Source organism: Colletes gigas, unplaced genomic scaffold (assembly GCF_013123115.1).
Source record: "Colletes gigas isolate AHSC1104 unplaced genomic scaffold, ASM1312311v1 Colletes_gigas_Sc00006, whole genome shotgun sequence".
Classification (NCBI taxonomy): Eukaryota; Metazoa; Arthropoda; class Insecta; order Hymenoptera; family Colletidae; genus Colletes; species Colletes gigas.
Window position 1 is genome coordinate 7,405,251 of NW_025106635.1, and position 20,831 is coordinate 7,426,081.

Below are 20,831 nucleotides of genomic sequence, written 5' to 3' on the forward strand. Positions count from 1 at the left end.
CGGAGCGCGAGACCAGGCGCACACTGAGCAATTAGTCGGTTCGCCCGGATAGCAGTGATTAATCGTCGGCATTAGGCGGCACCGTTTTCAGAGAAGCGACGATCGCGCGAACCCGCTCGCCACCGTCGCTGCGACCCGTGCATCAAATCGCGCCATACGCGTGCACCGATTAATTGCTGTAATCCAAAATAATCGCGGCAATTTGACGAGGAAAAGGTATCCCGGGATAGAACGCGACCGTATAATTCCTTCCGCGGGCGTAATTTATTTGTCGTCGTTCCTTGGATCCCCGCCGAACGAGCAAAAATCGTGTCCGCTTCTTTCCTGACCAACGGCGAACGTTAACGTTTAATAACAAAAAGCATCCAACGCGAAACAGACGGTGAACTCTGAAAATCCATTCGTATATGTTATTGGCGGTCCCACAAACGGTGATCACTTTCCTCCCGCGATCCTCGAGATTCACGAGTACCAATTAACATCCCGTAACGATTTACGCAATTTCGCGTTTCGTTGGTGAAATTAATCGACAACTCCCTCGAGTGTCTTTGTCGAATTCGAGTGATTTCACGTTTCGAAGCAAACCCGGGCATTTCCAGTAGTTTTCGTAGCATCGTCTCGTTAATTGTTAGACCAGTTCCAAGGAGAATTATAAGATTATCCCCTACACACGAGTTTCTAGTGGATTAATCGACCTAGCGATTCTATTTTTCCTCGCTCTATTTTGCGCTGTCCGAGTTATAATTTGATTGCGGTTGCTCGATAGTTCCGGGGATGTAATTAAAGTTACACAGCTAGCGATGTACTACGAATATGGGCGGGTAGAAGCCGTGACAGCGAAGCGACACGTCGCGTGGCATGTAAATCGGAAATTCAGCGATATTTAACCGGGACCCGATCGCTGAACTTTCGACATACAAGCCACGTAACATGCCACTTCGCCGTCAGTTTCTGCCAGACACCTATAATCATGCTATCTCACTGGCTATGCAACTTTAATCGAACGCGTCTCCAAAACTACCAAATAACTACGATATCTCACGCGTGGGTAATTATTTACTTTAGCGATTCCTCGTCAATTTCGATGACCTTGAAACATGTTGTGGAGGTCACTGTTATGAAGATTTTTTTCTCTATACATACAGGGTGTCCCAGCATCGGTGGTACAACCGGAAGGAGGGTGATTCTAGATAAGAAAACAAATCGAAAATAAAGAATGCAATTTTATCATTTATTCTCGATACAGATAGCACAAATATCATTAGTATCAACGTGATGTACTGTGTTACCTCTGTTTATGGATTTAAAGTATATTTAAATGAAAATAAGTCATGTACTTATTAAACTAACTTAATTCATTCAGAAATTGTTAAAAATTCCCCATTGTGCTATATATACAACTTTCTAAATTAGATTTGTATGAACAAATGGATTCCAACGTATTCTGTATCTTCAATTCTTCAAATGCCAAATGATTCTCGCTTTTAACTGAGTAGTACATAAGATAGTCTTATACTCGTTTGTTTTAACATGACCCCATAGACACGAATCAAGGAGTGTTAAATATGGGGACCATGATCAATCAAAATTGAATAACATACTAAAACAACAAATAAAATTACAAAGTACAAAAAACATAATAAAAGTATCGAAATCTATTTATCCAAGCCATAACTATACTCAGGTGAATATTCAAAGTTGATTTTCTGGTCAACGAAACCTCAAACGAAATAATTTTATATTTAACTTTCAATTTGTTTCACCTCCTTTCCGGTTGCACCAGCGCTAAAAAAGTGTAAATAATTACCCACGCGTGTCGTTACAAATATATTTCCTCGTCCCCGAAAAAGTTCGACAGAAAAACCGGAAATCGGGAATAAACGAACGAATTAAAAAGGCAGCGTACATCGCGGGATACAAAAACGTGGTTTGGTATTTTCCCGAAACACGACAAATATTCGATAACCGGGAATCCCCGGAGCAATTTGTTATAAAATCCGGGAGAATTCCCGGGAACGATTTTTCATTCGCGAGTGGCAATTCAGAACTGATAGCCGGTTTCTGGCCGGTGTGAAATGCTTGGCCCGCGAGCCTTAAACGCTAGCGATCCAATAGGAAGGAGCACTTCCTCGTTGGCTCGCGAAATACAGCTTCCCAGCAAAGGGGCGACCGGTCTCCGTTGTTTTCACGGGGGAAACGTCATCCATCGACGACGACTTTCGACTCTGTTTATCGTTCCCCGATGTTTATTGCGCCTCCGTCGATTTTCCCGGGCCCCTCCCTCGTAAATAATTCCCCCGTTCAAAGCCTCGATACCGAACGTTTCGATATTCCACCGGGAAGACCTCGTTACGTCGTAAATATTGGCTGTCGGGGATAACGTTGGACGGTTTATCTTCTATTAAGTCGCGGACCATTGCGCAATGACGAGACTCGAATCGTTTAACGACTTCTCGCGGTCCTATGTGCGAGCAAAATGGACAAAAATGTATTTATTTACACAACGACGACGCTGTACAAAAGATATAAACAATTAAAACCAGCTGATAAACAGGGTGTCCCCGCTAAAGTGTGTCAGCCGCGATACTTCAATAACTATTGACGATACGAAAAAATTGTTTATACGAAAATTGCAGGATAAAATAGGATCTTTATTTTGGCGTAATCGAAAATTTTATTTATGTCATTAATTTCAGAGATACGATGCTGAAGTTTCGTTTTTTAAATGGAACTATATATTTTTTTTTTAATCATGCTATAGTGTTTTTCAAGACGAATTCATTAACCTGCGATTTATTTACACAACGACGACGCTGTTCAAAAGATATAAACAATTAAAACCAGCTGATAAACAGGGTGTCCCCGCTAAAGTGTGTCAGCCGCGATACTTCAATAAATATTGACGATACGAAAAAATTGTTTATATGAAAATTGCAGGATAAAATAGGATCTTTATTTTGGCGTAATCGAAAATTTTATTTATGTTATTAATTTCAGAGATACGGTGCTGAAGTTTCGTTTTTTAAATGGAACTATATATTTTTTTTTGGAACATGCGATAGTGTTTTTTGAGACGAATTCATCAACCTGCAATTTATTTACCCGATTTTTATTAGTTTTCCAGATATAACGTGTTATACGTATACGAGTACGATTTCCTCTCTTCTCTCACTTAGGCACGTCTTCCAACTCACATTTATTTCAATACTGTCTCTATCGATTTTTAATTCATACTACTTGTTAGAAACAACGCTGAAACATATGTAAAATATGAAACACATATTCTCTAGACACTTAGCCATGCTTGCTTAGAAAAATAAACACTAGGCCACAAAATACAAATGAAGTTTACTTTCCTATCCATGATAACCATATTACGACACTATGGTGCCCCGTGGATGCTTTCTGCGCCTTCTCGGAGCAACGTTCTCGAACAATAATTCAGAGTTCGGTCGCGTGTTTGTAGGAAATCGTCGCGCCGCGGCCTCGATTGATTTTATTCATGAGCTTCGTCGCGGAAGTACTTTGGATGCGACCAGCGGGGCCCCCGGGTAAGGGAAAATAGCGGAAAGTTTTCCATTTTAAATGGCCGCGGCGATAAAAAGGAGCACGCTGAACGAAACGTGCCGCCGACGTGGCCGTTTCGTACGACGCTGGAACCAGCTTCCGTTTCTGTTTGCGCCGAGCTTAACGGACACTGTCGAATTTTATCCCCCGAAATTTGGATTTACAGGCTGCCCAAAACTTTCGATGATCGAGGTTCGTACGATCGCGTTAGGGTGCCCCAAAAATTATTACTGCTCAAAATCGTCGATTTATTAACCCTTCGAGGGGTTCAGATTATTTTATCCACATAAATTCGATATGTTCTAGCCAGCGGGGATGCACGAATTCTAAAAAGTTTCGTTTCATTTTTAAATTGTTGCCCGATTTTTTTGCGAAAGTTGCATCGATAAAAAATAATAAAAATACAGCGTATCCCACAAAGGTACACTCGATACGTTTTGTCCATTAAACGGGTATTATTTGCAATTGCAAATGAAGCGATACCGTCGATTAAAATATGTTGACACGCTGTTTACGAGAAAAATCAACTTGGGAAAGCTTGTTGCCGAATCGGTATCGAATGCAATCGACGGGAGGTTTAATTTACCGTGTAAATCGATCGTGTTATTATTCGGAGCGAGGCGCGACCATGGAACTGTTTTTTCGCATGCGTTTCCGGCGCTACGGAGAAAGAACGCGTTGAAATATGCATTCCGGGGGGTGAATTTCATCCCCCGATACGAGACACACGTAATGGAAGAAAGGAAACTTTCGATGTTCCGTGCGTCTTACGGCGGATCTAAGTATATCTGCGTGGAAGAAGATACTCCCGTGGTGACATATCGCCGGTGTAAGTAAAAATAAAGAGAAACCTCTGTATCTCTATACGCCCTGAACACGACCGCCAAATGCACTTTCGTTGCCACCATTTTTAAGAAGAATTCCCTCTGATCCCACGTGGGATTCGCCCACGCGGCGAACATATTGGTAGATTCCAAAGAAACAAAACATTTCGTTCATTTCTATCATTTAAACGCTCTTTACTTGTCATCTCTTTGCAATTATTCACAGTCAATCTCGTACTTCGTATCATTTAATTTTGTATAAGTAACTTTGTCATAAGTAACTTCCGATGCAGCTAAGTATTATAGAATCTATTATTGAGTTACCATGAGTTACCATGACAAGTTTTTGTTTTCACTATATAGACGAGGCTTCAGTTAGTCTTTTGTCAACTGTTTTGTGTGATACACGTTACGTTAAACTGTTTTTTTTAACCTCTGAAATGGAAAGTCAAAAAGTACTAATAATAGTGCTAATAAAATAATTCACCACGAGTTGTACAAGTCAAATTTAACGATTACTGCGGATAGATACGTTCAGCAGCTGCGAAGAGTGCAAGAGAAACTCCATGAAAAGCGTCCTGCACTCGTCGATCGCAAAAACGTCATTCTTTTACACGACAACGCGACCACGTACAGCAAGGGTGACCCAAGAAAAAATTCTTGAGCTTCTATGGTATGTTTTACCACTTCCACCTTAATTTTCTGTTCCTTACAAAACTTTTTGAATGGAAAAACCTTCAATTCTGAAGAGCAAGTCGAAAACTTCTTGCAGTTCAAACCAACCACATTTTACAATGAAGAAATTGATAAACTCCCAGGAAGATGGGAGAATACATAATAAATTAATATAATTTTGTTATTTAACGAGAGTAAAATAAATGTCTGATTAAAAAAATAAAAGTTACTCATGACTCAACATTCTTCTATACCTGTAAATCTTTCTGTATTAATGGCTATTTAATAAATAAATAAAAATGAAAATTGTAAAAAGACTCGACCTGCAAGCACTCGGTGGACGTTTTCGAGGAACGAGATGCGAGCTTTTGTTCCAGAAATTCGTAAACGAAACTTGTTTCGTGGATACGGAGCCCGGTTCTTCGGAGGAATTCGTTCCGATCGATGGTCGTTTCCGGTTTCCGAATGCGTCGTACGCTGGCTCCGAATATCGATAGGCGATTCGTATAAATTGATAGCCGTTCTCCCCCGGTCCTCCACGGTTGTCCGTCACATTTCGAATTCTGCTTGAATCCACGGAAAGTGTCTCGCATGGCGGGACACGGGGCCGTAAAAAGCCGACCGGCTGCGGAATTTCCAGGACACGGGGGGTGGCTGACGCGGGTGATCCGGAGATCGATGGCGACTACGAAACCGACTCGTGTCGAGAGCAACTTATTGAAAACGGTCCGGTGCACCTGACGCCGGATCGCTCGATCTCCCGGCCGAGATTTCGACCTCGAAACGGTGATTCTTGTTCGCGCGATAGTTCCTGTCGAGTTTCATGGAGAGACCGAACATATTGCCAGCGTGGCATCGATCCTCGCCCCGGCCACACGCCATTTTCCATTCCGCTTTTTACATTCCTCGAATTATTTGTCCCTTTATCGAGCTCCTGTTCCCCTTCGAACGCCTCAATTTCTCGTTTCAAGAAGATACGTGAACAGCAGAGATTTCTAGAGCAAGATTCAGATTTGGTTGAAAATGGACTCGTCGAGGGTTGATAAAACCGTGAATGTGGGATCTAGGGGTCTCGACTGTCCGTGCACACCCTAACGGTATCGCCTCGTATCCCCGACACTCCAGGTCCTTAATCTTCCTTGACACCGCGCCTAAATCAACGGAAACCGGTGGTAGCCCATTACCGGCAGATGTATTATTAACCACTTGCCAAGGTGGAGCCCGCCGCCACGAACCTAACCAAGCATTTGCATAATATGGAGACAGGGGAACGTGGACGGTTACTGTAATATGGCGTTCAACGACCTCGGGACGACGCAGCCGACATTCACGGACTAAGAAACCTCCGAAGGGGACGGTCCCTGACAACCTGACAGCTGATGTCCGATTAATTAACGGATTTTCCACTGCTACGTAACTAGATTGCAAATATTCTTCTTCTAATCGCTTCTATCCCCATAAACCTCCAGATTTGCAATGATAATCACGCAACATATGAAGATACAGAGGAAACCACAAATCAGACAGCAGAGATTCGTGCATTTCCAAGACACCGATCTATCGATTTTTAACAATGGACTTGAGAAAGATTCGAGTGCAATCCCTGAATCGAACCCTCCTTAGCCACGATCGTTGTGTAGGTGTGGGTCTTAAAAATGTTATGGAGTCGTTTACCAGATCGTTTCTCGCTGTCGTTGGTTCTGGACCGGAAATTCCCGATGGTCGAGGAACGTTAGCTTTATCGAGGGGGTACGTGGACAACGGAGAGGCGCGTACGATCGCGGAGAAACAGGACGGAGGGGCGCGAGTTATTCGAGGGACGCAGCTGACTCGACTACAAATATCGTCGCCGGTGTTGCGGAAACTCGATATGAACGGTCCCGCGCGCCCTTCTGCCAATAAACCGTATTGCAGCCCATATCTCGCCGGCCGAGCCATTAGCCTGTCGAACTTTAATGCCGATTGGGATTATTACGATACAGCCAGCTGCGGATTTCCTGCGCAACGGGAACCCCGAGCCCACCGCGATTCGATTCCCGATGCCCGACCAACCGTTACGAAGGATTCCAGGATCCTCTGGCCATTTTCTTCGTTCTATGGCTAGATTAACCCACATTTAATCGGCCGATACTCCTGTTTTATTTCACGCCCGCTCGAGGAGGCTACTCTTAATCCTTTGTTGACTCCCGCGAAGTTCGTCGAGCCGATTACGCGCACCGAACGAATCTCAATTGCAAATATCGTGATTTATCAACGCGTACAAACGTCACGCACGGTACACAAGCGAATAAAATTGTTGGAGACGAAATGCAAAAAATGGGACTGTTACTTTATAATTTTGCTGGACCAATGCAATTGCCATACAAATATCGAGTTATATTCGTTGTAGCGATGAATTTTGCGAGCTTGGTTGCACACGATAGACTTTAATATTCATGAAAGGATAGTTAACGCTAGATTTACGGGCACTGATCGCACGTATATTTATTGATATCTTCCGTGTTGACGATTACCTTAAAATACGATTTTTCTTTTAATTAGAATATGTATTCATGCTATTGCATCGATCAAGTTCAACGTAAGTTGTTAAAAAATAATATTCACGCGGTCTGCAATTTTATCCGTCAAATTGACGGCTTCCGTAAATCTAGTGTTAATTTCGTAGTTATAATCAGATTTAATGAGACGACAGCTACTCGATACTAGCCTTACATTACGCAATGTTTGCAACAAAGAACAAAGGAATTAATTGATGAAAACACGAGGTATTATATGATTGCAAGCAAAAGAATGTTAATGTAGAGACTTTAGACGCTCAATAGAAGTAATTAAACACACAGTGGGTTTCGTTCGAGGCATACGTACGTGGGAACGGGAAAAAACGTGGAAGACCTCTGCACTTCCACCAGACAATCGACATTATTACGAAACCAATCAATTATCGATTGTCTTTCATGAGACTTTCCGATTTGGCGACGTATTCGATGTGTACTATCGTTCAAAAGTTTGGATGCAGTTGAGTATTATAAAATCACTTGCAATTAAAGTCTCTTATATCAGTTTATACCAGAAACTAGTTAAAATAAGGAACAAGTTCCTTTCACTAGTGATTACTTTCGATCTATCGGGGAATATCGTGTTTTATTAAAAAGTATGGCTGCTTCCAAACTTATTTCTCTCGTATTGGGATCACTTTTATCTTCTCAGAAGGATCTTGGAATTCTTTGCAAGTTCTCTTTTGTCGATGCACAGTGGAATCGACCCGTCCTTGGTCAGACATTCAATGCATGGCGCTTTAACACTCCATCGGACTGATTTTATAAAAATTTTCCCGTGGGTTTGCCCCGATATTTTGATACTTCGCGTCCCTTTGACAACGAAGCTTTTCACATCAATATTTTTCATATTTCTGCTTTCCACGACCGAAGATCCACGTATAGTTTTCCATTATTATCGAGAGTTCAAAATATACAAGTTAATTAGTTTCTTTAGGGTACAGTACAGTTTCATATACTCCCATCCTCTGCTATAATTCATTATTCATTTCAAACAAACCTAATATGTTGCAAATGATGTGCAGTTATTCAATTTGGCGAATGCTAATATCAGGACTCTGAATTTTTAAAGTTCTAAGTGCAAGGTTCTGTGAATATCGTGATATTTGGTCGACTTTTCTCGATAAATATCCCCCGCTGACCATCTATTATACAACGACGAATGATACTACGATTTAGAGACTTAGAAATTATAGTAAACCGAGCTACCGAAGTCGATAAAGCTAGCAAACGTACAGAAGTCTTTCGAGGTTGCTTTTGTTAATAATTTTATCGGATATTTGAAGAAGTTATACTAAGTTCGCAGCCATTAGCTCGGCCCTACCCTGGAGGAAAGTGTTTAAAATACTTTCGTCGCGGGTAACACCGATTACCAGGTCCCACCACGAGGAGGTTGCTGCGACTGGGGACCCGAAGGGAGATAGATGGAATCAAAGTTCCATCGATCTCCCTTTTAGCCAAGCTTAGCTGGATTACTAAACTAGAGAGATAGAAGAAAGCAATGTTCCTTCGATCTTCTAGTTTAGTTGTACCAAGTAATTATTTCGTTTAAAAAGGGGTGAAGCTAAATTATGGGATACACGACGCGATGCTGAACCGTATAGCAGATCTTCGGATCGAATCAACACTGCCCTTGGTAGATTGATTCCTATTTCTAGCAATCGATCTATCATGGGTAGGCGACTAGATCTTTCGGACAAACTGGACGGCCGATCACATGTTTCGATCGACGAAACAGCGGTGATCGAAGCTAGGAACGAGAGAACGAGTCGAGAGAAGCTACTTGTTGCATAATTACTTGGCAATATCGGGAGACACATACAATAGGGACGTAAAATTAACGTCGAAGCTCGAGTCTAGTCAAGTTAAAACTAAAATTCGGACGATAGAAGGGAACAAAGTTCCTTGGATGTTCTGATTTGTACCAAGCAATTATTTCTTTAAAAAAGGGGTGAAGCTATATAGTGAGAGACGCGACGCGACGCGACGCTGAACCGTGCAGCGGATCCGAGGATCGAACCTACTGCCCTTGCTAATTAGATCTCTACAGGATAACGGACGGCTGCGACTCCGAATCTAAGGTCTCCATTGCTCCAACGCAACCCGCCGGGAGCCCGAAGGACCCGACTCAAGTTGTCTGACAAAGAGAGAGTACCTCTGTTCCAGTGTCGACTTCCGCTGGAAGGTATGCGTTTCCGCAGGATACGGAAACTCCACACCTTCCAGCAGAGTACCATTTTCCCTGGATCGAGCTACCAAGGGAATGCGGTTAGATCTGTCGGGCCAGCTACACGGCCGATCACATGTTTCAATCGATGAAACAGCGGTGACCGAAGCTAGGAACGAGGGTACGATCGAGAGGGAAGCTATTTATTAAATAATTGCTTGGTAGGACACGGCAATAAAGAATACGCACAATAAAGAAATACGTGCAATAAAGAAATCTTCGACGTTAATTTTAATACTCGCGACGAAGCTTAAGACTAATCAACTTGGAATTAAAAGTCCCTCGGCGGCTGTGGCGTCGTCCCTCGATGTCCTAACTGAAATCAAAACTAATATTCATATTAGTGAGATATGGTAGGAAATTTAATGAACACTTAAAAATGATGTGTCAGCTAAAGATCTTCTGTGACGATGATCGTTGGTCGAAGAAGAAACAAATGAAAGTGAAACCAATGAAAGGTGCACAACCAACGAAGAGAGTCGAAAGAATTTTCAAAAGAAACTTGGATCGAGACACCAAACAATCAAACGAAATGGAAGAATCAAAGAAAGTACCTTCGCAGAATATTACGAGAATTCGAGCAAGAACGGAAAAATGAAAATCTCATTCCAATCGGTGTAATAGAAATTTATGAAGTTGTATAGAAACAACTATAGTATATGATTGAAAACAATATTATATCCTGTAATATTATACATATCAAAGCAATCACATAAATTCGAAAAACAATGTACAAGTAGAAACAGAGAAATGATACATTCATAATAACCAAATAAAATCAGACAAACAAATAAAAATAATAAAATATAAATAAGTGGAGTGGACTTACTACTTGCTGTCAGGAAATAGGATAGTTACCACTGGACCAGCTGTAAAGTAAGAAAATATTCATATTATAGCAACGTCAGTTAGGCAAGCAAGGCACAATCAGTTCATTCAAGTGAAATTGGCATCAAACGATAGAATAAAAGAGGGGAGAGAATTTTTGAACAGTTCTTACCGTAGTCATCACCGTCCGGCACTGGTCAGTAGTGGTCAGCAGTGGTCAGTAGTGGTCAGTAGTGGCAGGAACGCGAGCCAGAACTGGTCAGTAGTGGTCAGTATTGGTCAGTGGAGGTCACCAGTGGTCAGCAGCGGTCAGGAACCCCCAGCGCCTCTCTCCAAGCGATGTCCACACTACCGAATTCGCGACGCGACTGAAGATTAGGTCCGCAGTGGCCCCGCTTATACCACGCTGAAGGGGTGGGGAGACAGCCAGTGCCGGAGTTAAGATCGCCTAATCTACAGAACTCTTTCGATTGGTCCTACTTCTTGGCTATTCCTAGGTCTTCACTAGACCACTGATCTTGACGTCAACCTCATTGCTGACCATCGATGACCATAAGCTAGCCACTGAGTAGCCAACGGTCAATTCACGTGTTTCCAGACACGTACGATTTGGAAGTTGAACATGTTTTTCAGGACGTTAATGGTCTTCGTTGACCAGTGGCACTCGATAACGCATTCCCCAGACTCGATCGACTATTTCTAAGTTTAACTTTGGAGTTTTCTCGTCTCTGGTCGATTAGTTCTCTGTCAAATGTATCAAAGACCTAACAAGAGACGCAGAATCGTTGCTTGAGACGGTCGTCGTGGGTGTTCCGCTCGCTTAAGGACGAAACTGGGGGGTTTCAGGAAAGGGAAAATCGTCGAGGCCATAGAAGCGAACAGAATGCGGTGTTAACGCGCTGTGCGAAATCTCTGATGCGGCTGGGCGAAATCCCGTTTGGATTACGCGGCCTGGATACGACGCGAGCCCTTTTCGGAGAGGAAATTGTGGTTCCGTGAATGCCGTTTGGATTACGGAAGAGCGTCCAACCGATGGCTGATTTCGGGAATCAGGACGAGCCAGCCGCCTCTTTGGCGTCCTCGCGGTTGAACGCGCTTCGAGGATGAAGGATCGCGAGATGAAACTCTTAGGCAGCCCCGGCTTCGTCCTTTTCGAATTCCACGGCTAATCTCGCCGGTAGGACGTCCTCGAATATCCTACGACGATTGTTCGTGCCTCCGTTCTCCGACCAACGAATTTACGCGTTTATTTATCACGAGACTTTGCGTATGGTTTCTCTGGTAACTTTCTCGATTAATTTAAAAGATATTTCCAGATCACCGTTGCATTTCATTTCGATGGAAAAGCTTTCGAGCGACGTCCCTTGTAAGATCACGTGTCGAGGCGCGGAAAAAACGATCGGATCGCGGGAACATTCGAGCCTTTTGAGCCGTTCCGAGCGGTTTCGCGTCGCGCGTGAAACGAGCTCAGGGGATCGCGTGAAATTGAACGATCAAAGGGTTTTGCCATTCGAGAGTGAAATCTGGCACTTCGCGTTTGCCGGGCAAACTCGTTCCAGGGACCGTCGGTATTAATTTACCGAAAAGCATTGATCCGAAATCGCCGCGCGCCGATGAAACGGCGAGAAATCGCGGCAAACGAGGCGGGAACGATGGAGTTTCTGCGGGCCCCGCATTCCGTTTTTCCAAAGCAAAAGCGCGACCTTCGTCGCCAGACGCCCCCGGGAAGATCTTGGCCGGATTATACGGCGAAAATTTTCTCCTTGCCCGTCGCGAGTAGCGATTCCACCTAACCGGGATTCGAAACGTTTGCTGGATACAACGCGTCCCGAGTGTATTGAGCGAAATTTCGCTATCGATATCGCGGAAACCGGTAGCTGGAACGAGGCATTGTTGATTCGACCCAGTTCCCGCGACGGATACCGCGGCTTTTTGCGACGATACTCGATTTAAAAAACTTATCGCCGTCCGGGCACCCTCGTTCGTGAAAAGTTTGATTAAGAGGCCTGACTAGCTCCGAGATAAGAACAAATTACTTTCTATTTCTGTCTTCTCTTGGTTATAATTTCCGGATTGTAGATTCCTGTTTTTTTTTAATTACAAGTATGCCTTCTTCACACGCGATCGTTATCTGTTTACTCCGTTCGAGATATCGGAAAAGATATGGTATATTGCAGGTTTCTCGGAATTTCGAGAATGTTTCGGTTACGAGAGCTTTCGCGTAGATGAGATAGGAGTCGATAAGTTGGCGAATGCATGATGAAATATAATGCTTGCGAATATGAAGGTTCTTGGACGAGTCGCGAGGCGTCAAGTACAGAGCACGTCGATTACATAATGGGTAATTGTTCTGCTCATTACTCGTTAAGTGAATTCATCGATCACTCGACGTTGCCATTGCAACGTTCGTTTCGACCGCCATATTGCATCGCAATTGACAACAATGGCATCGCAAACTGCCTCGGTCGTATCGTTGTTCATCGCGATGAGAGGCGGTTGTCGCGTAAACCTGCCCCGCTGTACTTCCTCCGGCAATTTCGAGTCGATCGCTTCCGGTCGACGTTACTCGACCCTCTCGATGGAATTATGCCCTAATAACGAGTCAACCTGACCATTTTGGAGCAAAAATTCATGTACATTTTCGATAACTGATTACGAGAATTAGAGAAATATAGAGGCTGTGGGTCGTTCTTAGGACGTCGACTCGATTGCAATTTTCCTGCCAGCAATCGTTTTGTTGCGATCTCACCTTTGGAGCAAAGATTGATCTAAATTTTCGAAAACTGATTAGGAGAATTCGAGAAATGCAGAGGTTGTGGGTCGCTGTTAGGACGTTGAGGGAGAAACGTCGACTCGATTGCAATTTTCCTGCCAGCAATCGTTTTTATTGCAATCTTAACTTTGGAGCAAAAATTGATCTAAATTTTCGATAACTGATTACGAGAATTAGAGAAACATAGAGGCTGTGGGTCGCACTTAGGACGTCGACTCGATTGCAATTTTCCTGCCAACAATCGTTTTAGTTGCAATCTTACCCTTTGGAGCAAAGATTGATCTAAATTTTCGAAAACTGATTAGGAGAATTAGAGAAATGCAGAGGTTGTGGGTCGCTGTTAGGACGTTGAGGGAGAAACGTCGATTCGATTGCAATTTTCCTGCCAACAATCGTTTTAGTTGCAATCTTAACTTTGGAGCAAAAATTGATCTAAATTTTCGATAACTGATTACGAGAATTAGAGAAACATAGAGGCTGTGGGTCACACTTATGACGTCGACTCGATTACAATTTTCCTGCCAGCAATCGTCTTTGTTGCAATCTTACCCTTTGGAGCAAAGATTGATCTAAATTTTCGAAAACTGATTAGGAGAATTCGAGAAATGCAGAGGTTGTGGGTCGCTGTTAGGACATTGAGGGAGAAACGTCGATTCGATTGCAATTTTCCTGCCAACAATCGTTTTAGTTGCAATCTTAACTTTGGAGCAAAAATTGATCTAAATTTTCGATAACTGTGATTACGAGAATTAGAGAAATATAGAGGCTGTGGGTCGCTCTTAGGACGTCGACTCGATTGCAATTCTCCTGCCAGCAATCGTCTTTGTTGCAATCTTACCCTTTGGAGCAAAGATTGATCTAAATTTTCGAATACTGATTAGGAGAATTAGAGAAATGCAGAGGTTGTGGGTCGCTGTTAGGACATTGAGGGAGAAACGTCGACTCGATTGCAATTTTCCTGCCAGTAATCTTACCTTTGGAGCAAAAATTGATCGAAATTTTCGAAAACTGATGACGAAAATTGGAAAAATATAGAGTTTGTGGGTCGTTGTTAGGACGTTGAGGGAGAAACGTCCACTCGATTGCAATTTCCCTGCCAGCAATCGTTTTTGTTGCACCGAAAAACCTAGTTTGCTATCTGCCTCGCGAATTGACTCATCAAACGAGACTCGTAGCGATTCAAGGTCTGCGGTGTAGCCATTGGGAGTCCTGGAATGTTGGATTTCCAGTTTGGTCATCGCGCGTGACAAAGAGCAAGAAGAATCCGCGTCGAACCTCGGCGGGGAGTGGAGCGATAGTGCTCACACGCGTGATACAGAAGCTCGTCGACAACGATAGCGACACAATCAGTGCATTTCTGCGAAACGTTCGTATATAATCGGTCCTACACAAACGACCAGTGCATTTTTCTACGGTCTATCGGTGAACAGTGGTGAACGATCGTTGAAAACATATTGGAAAGCGACGGTCAGTACACGCAAGTATACATCGCGCTTAGATCAACGAAACTGCATTCGATCGTCAAATTACTTTCGAGTGAAATCGAAGATCGAGATTTACGGGCTAGGTACTTCGTACAAATCGATTCTTCAGAAATTGAAGACTGGGCAAATTAAAAGCAATTTGATGTTTGCAACGTGAAAGTATTTATACAGAATTTTGTACAATCTAATCGTCTGATGCGTGCATCATCTTCCGGTGAGGAAACCGCACGACGATAATGATTCGATCATATTTCATCCATGCACAGTCTTCCACAAACAGTGCCTCTCGAGATATTTTACAATAAAAATTGCAATCGACCGCAGACGCGTTCAAAAGCTTCTGATCATAATATTCCGAGGCAATTTCGTCGAATTAAATATTTCATAATTGTTTTCTTGTTTATCAAAGGGCGCGGAATTGTTCCAACATTTTCATCCGCGATCTTTCATTAAAATCGAATAGTATATTTAATTACAATAAACATCGCGCACGTATAACGTAAATTTATCGATTCCGTAGCAAATGCATCTTTATTATCGCAGAAAATACTGTCATGGAACAGCCTCTGTACTGCTTCGAACATTTCGTAACGTAGCGTTTGGAAAATCCGTCGTTATTACGGAATAAAGATCTTTTACAGAAATATATGCGCACGGAAATCCCCAATTACGATTCTATTTTCTGTTCCTCGTCATTTGTCTATCTAGTAAACGTATCGTCTGGCTTTCCGCATAAATTTCAGAATATAAGGAAATACAAGTCTGACTTGCAATATTTATTAGAAAATAACTCGCACGACGCTTTGGTCGAGAACTCAGTGACTTGATAAAAAAGGCAACGAACACTCGATGTTTCAAGAACCGTGAGGAAACTCTCTGATTGAAAATTACGAACAAGGCGATCAGGACGGCTCTTGGAAGACATTCATCGTAATCTGTGCCGACGATTTAATACGACCACGTTTAGTCTGGCGAGAAAATGGCTTGCAAATTTTAATAGGTCCACGGAGACCTGCCTCGCGAACGACGCTCCAACGGAGACTCGAACGGCCGCCCAGTGCTCATCAGATGTTATTTTTGTCGGTAGATTGGTCGCGAAGTCGCCGAGATGTACAAGCTAGCTCTGCTCGTTCTCGCGTGCGGAATAATTTCCGTTGCACGGTCGTCCGTGATCGAGATACCCGACGAGGATCTGAGAGAGAAGAGGACGATCGACGGTACGAATCCAGGTAAATTCTTTCCGCGGGGCACCGGGATCGAAGCAACGAAGTACCCGAGGCTAACGATTAGAGACCAAGATGGAGGAACGGAAGGGAACCGGGACCGAACTCACCGATCTTTTTTCCAGGTCCCCAAGCGCTGGTTAACATGAACGGCCAATATAATTACCAGGCTGGCCAGCAGGTGTTCTTCATTAACGATTGGCGGCGACGAAGGGGCCCGAAAAATTGCGTGAACTTCATAGAGAGGGACGACTACGAGATCACCGTAGGAATCGGTGCTCACAAGTTGCACAGACGCAACGTGACTTGGAACCAGGCTCGCAAGTCCTGCAAGGCCGAAGGAGGTGACTTCGACAATCTTTTTAAATACACTGATCCTCCCTGAAACCATTTCGCGTGTCTTTCTCGACGAAAAGAAGCGAAAAGAAGGATTAAACGAGCTGTCCGTTGTTCGATAGGTCAATTGGCCGTCATAAACTCGGAAAGCGAGGAGAGGCTGTTTTTAAATTGGATGCAAAAGGAGAACTCCGGTCGCGTCTGGCTGGGTATTCACGACCAGTTCGAAGAAGGCGATTGGATAACGCTGAACGAAGAGCCGCTGAGCGCCACCGGTTTCGAGAAATGGACCACCCTGTGGCCGAACGAGCCGGACAATATTGGCGGGAATCAGAACTGCGGCATCCTGGAGACACTGGGCGGCATGGACGACATCGCCTGCGACTCGCACTTTTCGTACATCTGCGAGATCAACTTATGTTGATGCACTGCCATTTACTATTTAGGGATCGTAGATTTTATTGATAAGATACTTTATTGATAAGTTCAGTGAGATTGTAAGGGAAACGACCGAATAAAATGATTGGTTTAGTCGGTGTGTTATTTGATTCGAAACGAGTGAAAAGGGTCGATCGAAAGGAGTTTCGTTCCTCGACGCCAGGTTTCCTTCTCCTGTATCTTACTCGATATTATTTCTGTCGGTAGGTCGACCGTAGAAGTTGTCGCCGAGATGTACAAGCTAGCTCTTCTCGCCATTTCGTTCGGAATACTTCGCGACGTGGCGACCGTCATTGATTTCCCTAATAATAATCCAGGTACTCGTAATCGAAACGCGATCGCGTGCCCTGGCAGTAAATCAGAGTCGTTTGCAGGTCACTCGTCGCCAGACACCGCGCTATGTCAAAACAATTACATGGCTGACAAGCAGTCGTTTTTCGTTAACGGGCGACACTCATCCCCGAGCAGCGTGTCGTTGAAAGAGGGCTACGTGGTGACGCGAGGCGTGGGCGTTCACAAGCTGAATCGAAGGAGGCTCACGTGGAACGCAGCTCGCGCATCCTGCGCGAGAGACGGAGGTGAAGAGAATCATTTATCCCCCGTCCAAGGTCTCCGTGAATCTTTGGCGCCGACCGCCATTTACGTGAATGTACAAACATTGTTCGTAATTATCTGTCGCTTGGCACGCGAGCGATATCTCGCGAGCATTAGAAGGAATTAAGAGGAATTTACGATGTTTGACGAGATAGATAGATTTTTACGATCTCGCAAAGCGAAACTGCTTTCTCAAATATTTGATCGCGACGTTATCGTTAAATACGAAACCGCTGATTCGTTAAACGGGTGGAAATTGTTCGATAGGTCACTTGGCCGTTATAAACTCGTTGGCCGAGGAGGCCGTGTTGCTACGCGTCCTTCGAGAGGCGAACGTCGTCGAGGCCTGGATCGGTATTCACGATCTGTTCGAGGAGGGCGAGTGGGTGACTCTAACGGGGGAGTTGCTGGAAGAAGCCGGCTACGACAATTGGACCACCGCGTTCCCAAACGAGCCTGACAATCTGGGAGGCAATCAAAACTGCGGAGTCCTCCTAAAAGTTGGCGGCATCGACGACGTTGTGTGCACCCTGAACCACATGTACATATGCGAGATCGATATGTATTGATGTCCCGTAACCTTAATTGGATAATCTCATCCAGCCTTTAACGCTGGACAAAGTTGCGTAGCGTGTAAATATTGATAATTCGATGTAAAGACGCAAATGTATGTTTCGATTAAAGGAAAACGGAAACTTTGACGTTCCCATCCAACGTTCGTAAACTGCGTGGTCGAATTTTTCCCGTCTATGGGACGCATTACCTTTCCATGGAATTTTTGCGAACCGTTCGTGTTTACGGTCGCCGTTTCACGGTCCAAAGTCAATAGAACCGATTTTTGAACCGTGCACATAATGTATGCGGATGGGGTTTGTCAATTTGCCGAGGATTTTTGCATCGGCTCTGTTATTCCATCGGGAGCTGACACTGACCGTCGCAGTCGGAGGCGTTCCCGGAAAAATTCCACGGAAAAGCTGAATTCAGCCGAGTTCAGCATTTCCGGAGATCGGGATCCCCGGTCCAGAAAGCTTTCGACTCGATTCCCTTTTAAGAGCTTCGAAGCTTTTCGTTCGGACGACCTATGTCTTCCGTTTCCTCCACGATTTCGGTGATCGAGGTATTCTTTGCATCTGGACGGAATACAACGGAATATTACCCGCTTGGAAATTTAATTCGCTATAAAACGAGAACGAAAACCCTTCGAGAGGGAGAATAAAGGGCGTTGGTCTCTCGACGTTGTCGAGACGGCCTGGTTCTCGTTAACGGTTCCCATCGTTCGAGCGATACATTATCGAGAAACTTCGCCACTCGGAAAAGTTTCATATGAAACCGCGTTCGAGGCGTTCCATTTACTTTCGTCTCGAACTACTTCCCCGTCTGACATCCCCGGTAAAAAGTTGTTTGCGCCAAAGTTGCCTCGTTTTGTCCATTTTTGTCGCGGAGGAAACCGTGTTTCGGTGCAAAACACCTCTCGTTCCGGTAGACGCGTTATTTTTTTTTTTTTACGCGAACGCGCGACACGTATACATATTTTCCGTGGCGTAGAAAAGCTCGCGGCTATTATCTAAATTCCTCAATGATTCGTAAACAAGAGTATCTAATCTTTTGTTTGATAAGCGGTTCTTGATTGCAGCGTATAAATTGGATCATGATTAATTTGTCTTCCTGGACTTATCAGTTAATTCTCGTTTCAACATTTCCTCGTTGTTATTACTTCCCATTATGTCGGTTACGGTTCCTTGGATGGGTTTTGTTCCTCGACAACCGGAAGCCAGCCGGGGGCCAAAACCGATAACGCGATACCTCGATTTTTGAAGCTCGCTGGCAAATATACGGACATATTCGAATATCCAGTTGCCTGGGGGTGGGAGGGGGGTGGTAGGTCCGACGATACCGCGTCCCAACGGGCGTTGATCCGCGACCGCGGCAACCACAAATGGAAAAGACCCGTAAAAAGTCCCCTAACCTGGTTTCCGGTGTCCTCTTAACACTATTTTCACCAACGGTAGAAACCGAAACATCCCCTAAAATTTTAACTTTACGTTATTTTCCAAATCCATCGTTTTCTATTGCACGGTCTTATCTGTAAATTTATGCATAGATGTTCGTCATCGGTAGAAATATAACATCCGCGAGAAGAGATTTGTTGATACGCGGTGACGTACAGATAAGAATCCTTGATAGTGCTTGGAGTACCAAAGTACCGATTGTTTGTTCGTTCGTTAAACGGTGAAAGAAAAATTCGAGCACGGTGTGATGGCGCAGGTGGTATAAATATGTTGCAACTTTGGTGCACTCGGTCAGTCGAACTTCGCTAATTGTCGAGTCAAGTAAATCTCCGTGCGTGAAGTTCTACGAGTTGGAAAATCGAGCCATGTACAAGCTGGCGGTAACTGTTCTCGTACTCTCGAGCGGAGTACTTTCGTTCGTAAAGTCGGACGAAGATGCTGCGACAATTTTGCTGCCTCTTCTCAACGACTCATCGATCTTGGTACCTGATGACGGGGAATCAGGTAAAAGGGTTACATTTATACGTTCTATTCGTTTCTACGACGGATCGCGTATTCGTCGATAGAAACAGAAATTGCACAAACATTTTAGTTTATATGCAGCCGACCGATCTGCGTGATTCTTTGATTAAAAGACGGCCAAAATTCACCAGGGTGTGTTGCTTTCTTTCCAGACCCCTCGCTGTTACTTATGCGCGCGTCGTCGGACGTTTGCAATAACAGATGCTGCAAGAATCTTCCGATAAGGGACGATTATTCGCTCACTCGGAACGTAGGTGCTCATAAATTGATCCGACGATCAATGTCGTGGAACGAGGCCCGCAATTACTGCTTGAAAGAAGGAGGTGACCAGTATATGTTGTTTCAAGTGGCACGCGTTCAGGGCGACCGGTTTTGACAAACATTTTTCGACAGGTCACTTGGTCATCGTAAACTCGAGAGCGGAAGAGGCCATCCTGATAAATTCGATGCGATATGAAAATTTCAATAATCTCTGGATCGGGGTTCACAATCGGTTCGATGAGAAAGACTGGGCCACTCTGGCTGGCGAGTCGGTGGAATCGGCTGGCTACGTAGGCTGGCGTTGGGGCGAGCCTAACAATGCTGGCGGGAACGAACATTGCGCGGTTGTGACGGGAAGCATTAGAGACGACTACGGAATGGATGATCGTGACTGCGGATTGGCGTACCCGTTCGTCTGTGAAATCGAAGTCTGCGATTACTAGGACAGGGGAAGGTCCCCTGAAGCTTCCAACAGCAGACACTTATCCTTAAGATTTCACGTAGCTCTATGAACG

General features: G+C 44.2%; 2 protein-coding genes across 4 annotated transcripts in view; both read left to right on the forward strand.

Moving 5' to 3' along the window:
• LOC122395853 (tyrosine-protein kinase Btk29A) overlaps positions 1–20,831 on the forward strand; it is a 159,342-nt gene that overhangs the window by 57,801 nt on the left and 80,710 nt on the right. The gene's annotated exons all lie outside the window — the stretch shown is intronic.
• LOC122395856 (hemolymph lipopolysaccharide-binding protein-like) lies at positions 14,550–18,236 on the forward strand. Of its 2 annotated transcripts, none has more exons than XM_043393758.1 (4): positions 14,550–14,916; positions 17,138–17,247; positions 17,305–17,508; positions 17,792–18,236. In XM_043393758.1, the coding sequence occupies exons 2-4, from the start codon at positions 17,163–17,165 to the stop codon at positions 18,091–18,093; spliced, it is 591 nt and encodes a 196-aa protein (XP_043249693.1). In that variant the 5' UTR covers positions 14,550–14,916; positions 17,138–17,162; the 3' UTR covers positions 18,094–18,236. The 2 variants fall into 2 exon arrangements, with proteins under 2 accessions (XP_043249693.1, XP_043249692.1); XM_043393757.1 differs by lacking the exons at positions 17,138–17,247; positions 17,305–17,508; positions 17,792–18,236 and adding exons at positions 16,021–16,162; positions 16,282–16,500; positions 16,615–17,023 and having other exon boundaries at positions 14,703–14,916.

Coding starts and splice junctions, on each gene's coding strand:
- LOC122395856 (XM_043393757.1), top strand. CDS start 16,042: ATGTACAAGCTAGCTCTGCTCGTTCTCGCGTGCGGAATAATTTCCGTT. Junction 16,163..16,281: donor GATCGACGGTACGAATCCAG/GTAAATTCTTTC, acceptor TCTTTTTTCCAG/GTCCCCAAGCGCTGGTTAAC. Junction 16,501..16,614: donor GTCCTGCAAGGCCGAAGGAG/GTGACTTCGACA, acceptor GTTGTTCGATAG/GTCAATTGGCCGTCATAAAC.